The sequence below is a fragment of the Octodon degus genome, unplaced genomic scaffold (genome assembly GCF_000260255.1).
Source record: "Octodon degus isolate 3935 unplaced genomic scaffold, OctDeg1.0 scaffold00037, whole genome shotgun sequence".
In the NCBI taxonomy this organism is placed as follows: Eukaryota; Metazoa; Chordata; class Mammalia; order Rodentia; family Octodontidae; genus Octodon; species Octodon degus.
In genome coordinates, this window is record NW_004524613.1 from 15,285,972 (window position 1) to 15,290,182 (window position 4,211).

The 4,211-nt window shown below is 57.6% G+C and overlaps 1 protein-coding gene across 1 annotated transcript in view; it reads right to left on the reverse strand.

Moving 5' to 3' along the window:
- Positions 1-365: 365 nt before the first annotated feature.
- Positions 366-4,211, reverse strand: part of Jph2 (junctophilin 2) — a 74,304-nt gene continuing 70,458 nt past the window's right edge. The window contains exons 4-6 of the mRNA XM_023714789.1: positions 3,797-4,211; positions 3,016-3,110; positions 366-2,020 (exon numbers count right to left, since the gene is read on the reverse strand). The exon at positions 3,797-4,211 is cut by the window's right edge and continues 340 nt beyond it. Coding sequence (XP_023570557.1) covers positions 3,030-3,110; positions 3,797-4,211 — 496 coding nt within the window. The 3' untranslated portion in view covers positions 366-2,020; positions 3,016-3,029. The remainder of the gene's footprint in view (positions 2,021-3,015; positions 3,111-3,796) is intronic.

Genomic DNA, 4,211 nt, shown 5'->3' on the forward strand with positions numbered 1-4,211 from the left:
CCCTCACTACCACTCCAGGAGGTGGACAGTGTTATCACCCCTGTGTTATAGATGAGGAGGTTGAGGCTCCAAGAAGTGACGGGGTCCGAGTGAAGACTGAGGCCCAGGGCACTGTCATGTCACAGGGCAGGCTCTTGCTTCTACCGAAAGTTGCTCAGAGAAGCTTCTGGAAACCAGTTTTAGAAACAGACTCTACTGTGGTAGTCCTGAGGTTCACCTTGAGGCCTGGAGCCCCTCAGTTACCCCTGAAGCTTTATGGGAATTTTCTCAGAAGCAAGGATATGCACAAACAAGGCCCAGCACCCTCCCGCCCACCCTCAGCAGCCCCTTGTCTTGGGCCCACAAGCAGACGCAGCAGCCCAACCTGAGCCTGTGAGCAGATGCAGGTTTATTAGCGCACAGACTCAGCATCTTGAACCCGCACCCAACACCAGTCCTGAATTAGTTCCAGCAGCTCTGGTAGCCACAGGCTGGTCCCTGATGCTGGACCAAGCCCAGGAAACAAGAGCAATGACCTCAGTCAGGGCTGAGGCCTGGAGCCTGTCAGCCCTGAGCAGCTCCCACCTAGCCCCACCCCCTCATTCCCTAAGAGTCCAGAAAAGCCAAACACAGATGCAGAGCCCCATGGGCTGTGACTGACTGGGATGCAGGCTCCTCTCTACAGAAAGGCAGTATGGGATTCCAGCCAGGCCATGAGGCCCCAGCAGGGCTGGAAACAGCAAGTGTGGAGCTGGAGAGGAAGGTTTCTGAAGACCAGGGAAAGGGCTGACCCTAAATGCTCAGGTCCTGAGTTGCCCAGGACAACCTGGCCCTCCTTGCCTAAGCCCCTGAGGTCCATAGAAACAAAGGTGGAAGAGCAGCCACTCCCTCCACCCCCACTGGGATGCCACTGCCACATCTTTCCCAGGGGCCTGGAGGGGCTGGAAGCCCTTGTCTGGCGTGCTGTTGGGGGCAGGAGTTGCAAGCCCTCAGCCCTTATGCCACTCACCAGGCCCAAGGGCCAGGGGCTCGGTGAGGTACAAACACCTGTAAGTGAAGTACATGCAAGTATCATCTTCTGCCAAACAAGCTGAATAGGACTGCTCCTCTATTCCTGGGAAATGCTTTTCTTCAGCACCTGCTGGAGTGTCTGCCCCACTGCCAGGACTTCTGTGTCATGCTCCCCTGAGTCCACAGTGGCCCTGGTCTGGGAGGGGACAAACCAATTCATAGGGCATCACAGTTGCTGCAGCTCTCTGGCCCCGGAGATGCTGCACAGTAACCCCAAGCAGGCAGCCTTATGTTCCCCCCAGCTGCAGGCTCAGATACACTCAAAAGCAGAGGCCTCACAACTGTACTTTATGCTCTCCCCACCCCACCTTTTGCCCCTGTTCAGTAGCTTCCTAGTGAAAGCCTCCAACTCATTACAGGGGTGCCTCCCTGGGCCACTGGGCCAGGAGCGAAGCTAACTGGGCTGGTCAGGAAGGCGGAGCGCTGCGCACTGGGATGTTCAACTGAATCTGTCATTTCCTCCATGTCATCTAGAGCATCCACAAGCCTGCAACAGTGTGTGCTGGGTAAGACTGCATTGTCTGAGACGTTTCAGCAATGCCTCAGCTTCCTGGGTGGCCTCGGTTCACCAGGCAGAGGATTAAAATAGGAGTGAGGTAGGAGGAAGAGGGAGGGATTTAATACTAACATCCTGCTTAGGTGACATCACTTACGACACACAGAAGCCCAGGGAGGGAGTGACAAGGGGCAAGGCAAGGGAGTGGATAAGGACAGGGGACAGCAGATCAGGGAGCTCAGAGACCAGGACTCCATGCGGCCTCCCCTGTCCCCGGGGAGAGCACTCCTGAGCATTCCCAGGTGTTCCATTCCTTTGGTGCCCGACACCCAGCTGGGGTCCACGGGAGGTTCCTGAAGTGTCTGGCATGGTGTGAGCTGGGCCTGGGGCTGCAGGTCGAATCTAGTGTTCCTTGGTCACCTGCCTGGCACTGCAAAAAGATGAGTCCTGGTTTCCTCAGTGGAACTCCTGGCCCTGAAGAGATAGAACAGGAGCAGGTGAGCAAGGGGAAAAGGCCACTCTGAGGCTCAATCACCAAGCAGGGTACAGGCCTCGGCTGGGTCTTCTCTGCACCGCAGAGAAGGTATGTCCCTGGGCCTCTGGTGGCCAGCTGACACAGGCCTGCGTCTGCTCATTCGAGGATGCTTTCCCCTTGCCGGGCCACTCTTCTCTTCTCTCCTCCTCCCCCACTGCTTTTCATCTTGAGGGCCTCAAAGTCATCACTGCCTACAGAGAGGATTCCCAGGTCCCCTGTAACACAGGGAACCCTCAGAGCAGAGCATCCACAAGGCTAATATGTCATTGTTTACAGAGTGACAACACAGGGATTTCTCCCTCCCTAAAGTGTGAGGTGGGGCAAGAGGGTGAGGGAGGGCAGAGACAGGAGGGTCTCACCAACACAGGTGCACCAAGTATAAATGGGGGACTTAGGGAAGGGCAGCAATTCATTAATTTAGTTTTTGGATTTTTGAGACAAGATCTTGCTATGTGGTCTTGAAGTCATGATGTAGCTCAGGTTGGCCTCAAACTCATGGCAATTCTCCAGCCTCAGCCTCCTAGTGCTGGCATTACAGGTGTGTATCACCAGGGCCAGCGGCAAGAACCATTTAGATTGATGTGTGGGCTATAGGACTTGCCCACCATGGGCTGCTCATATCTTAAGGGTCTGCTGTCACTGCCTGGGGCAGGGGTGAGCCCAGCACAGCTGGGGAATGAGTAAGTGAGTAGAGCCCTGGTATGTACCTGACAGCAGGTGCTCGGCAGATGTTGAGCCAGTGGAGAGTATGTGTGAGCACATGCAAAGTGTCGGGAGGTTGTGATCGTATGTACCCATATTCTGGGGCCCTGCTTCTGCCAGGAATGGGCTTTACTTAACCATGAACAGATGCCCAGAACATAATAGGCCTCTCCACCTGCCCTCAGTCCCGCTTCCCTAGGGAGCCCTCCCTCCATCCCCTCATCTGACACACCTGGTACAGAAGGGTCAGGTCAGAAGGTGAACAAAGAGGATGGCCAGGCCGATGTTCAACAGGATCACCATGCAGATGAGGACAGTGTTGGGGACCTGGATCAGGAGATAGAGGCTGTGTGAGTCCTGGGGCCACTGGATACGTCAAGGAGGCTGAAGAGGGGGGCAGGAGCTTTTGAAGGTCTCCTAAGAGCGTCCCCTGGCTTGTTCTGCAGCATCCTGCAGCCTGGACACAGACCGTGAGAACTGGAAGGATTCTTGGCAATTATTAACCCCAGCTCTCAGGGTCCAGAAACCACAGAGTGGGTCTGGAATGCAGATCACCCCCATTCCTGGCTGCTGACTCCTCCCCAGGGTCCTGCCTAGTTCCTTGGAGCCGCACTCAGGGCTCCCTGCTGCAGTCCCTCGCTCTCTCCTAGGGGCAGAGAGGTCCAGAACCCTAGCCTTAGGAGCCCTTCCTCCATCCCCAGGAAGCCCTCCTTGCTAACCCTCAGCAGGTGCTGCTGGTGTGCTGCTCACATTGCCGGAATACCCTAGGTGCATCCATCCTCGCTGCTCCTGAGAATTCTGCAGATGGGAGGGAGCCAAGATATCTGCCTCCAGGTGGGAGGGCCCTCCCTTGTCATTGGGCTCCCACGTCCTCTGGGATAAGGCCAAGGCTACATTGGACTATGTCATAGCCCCATCCTATCCTGCTCCCCTCCCCCACTCCAAGTTCTCCTGTGCCCAGTCCTGCCTCAGGTGCGGAGAACCTAGGTACCTTCTTACGCCTACAGTCTCACCTCCTCCACCTCCACCTCAGCCTCCGCAGCCAGCGCTGCCTCCTTGCGAGCCTTCTTCTTGGCCCCCGCCTTGGTCAGCCCTCTGGCCTCGGTCTTGCGGGCCTTCGCCTTAGGCTCGGCTTTAGGGACAATAGGCTTGGGCTCCAGCTTGGCGGGGGTCTGGGGTTCTGGTTCAGAGCTTCGGGACGTTGGCTCCTGCGCCAAGGCTGTGGCCGGGGACGGGGGCGCAGAGTCGGTCCCAGAGACGTTGGGCTCAGGCTCGGGTTCATCCTCGAAGGGCGGCGGCTGCGGCGGCCCGGTGCGCACGGCGTAGCTGTGGTAGCCTTGGTACAGTGCCACCTCGGCCTCGCGGGACGGCGCGGGCGGCGTCTGCAGCGCCTCGATGGCCATGTGGTCGGCGGCCGGGCGCGCGGGG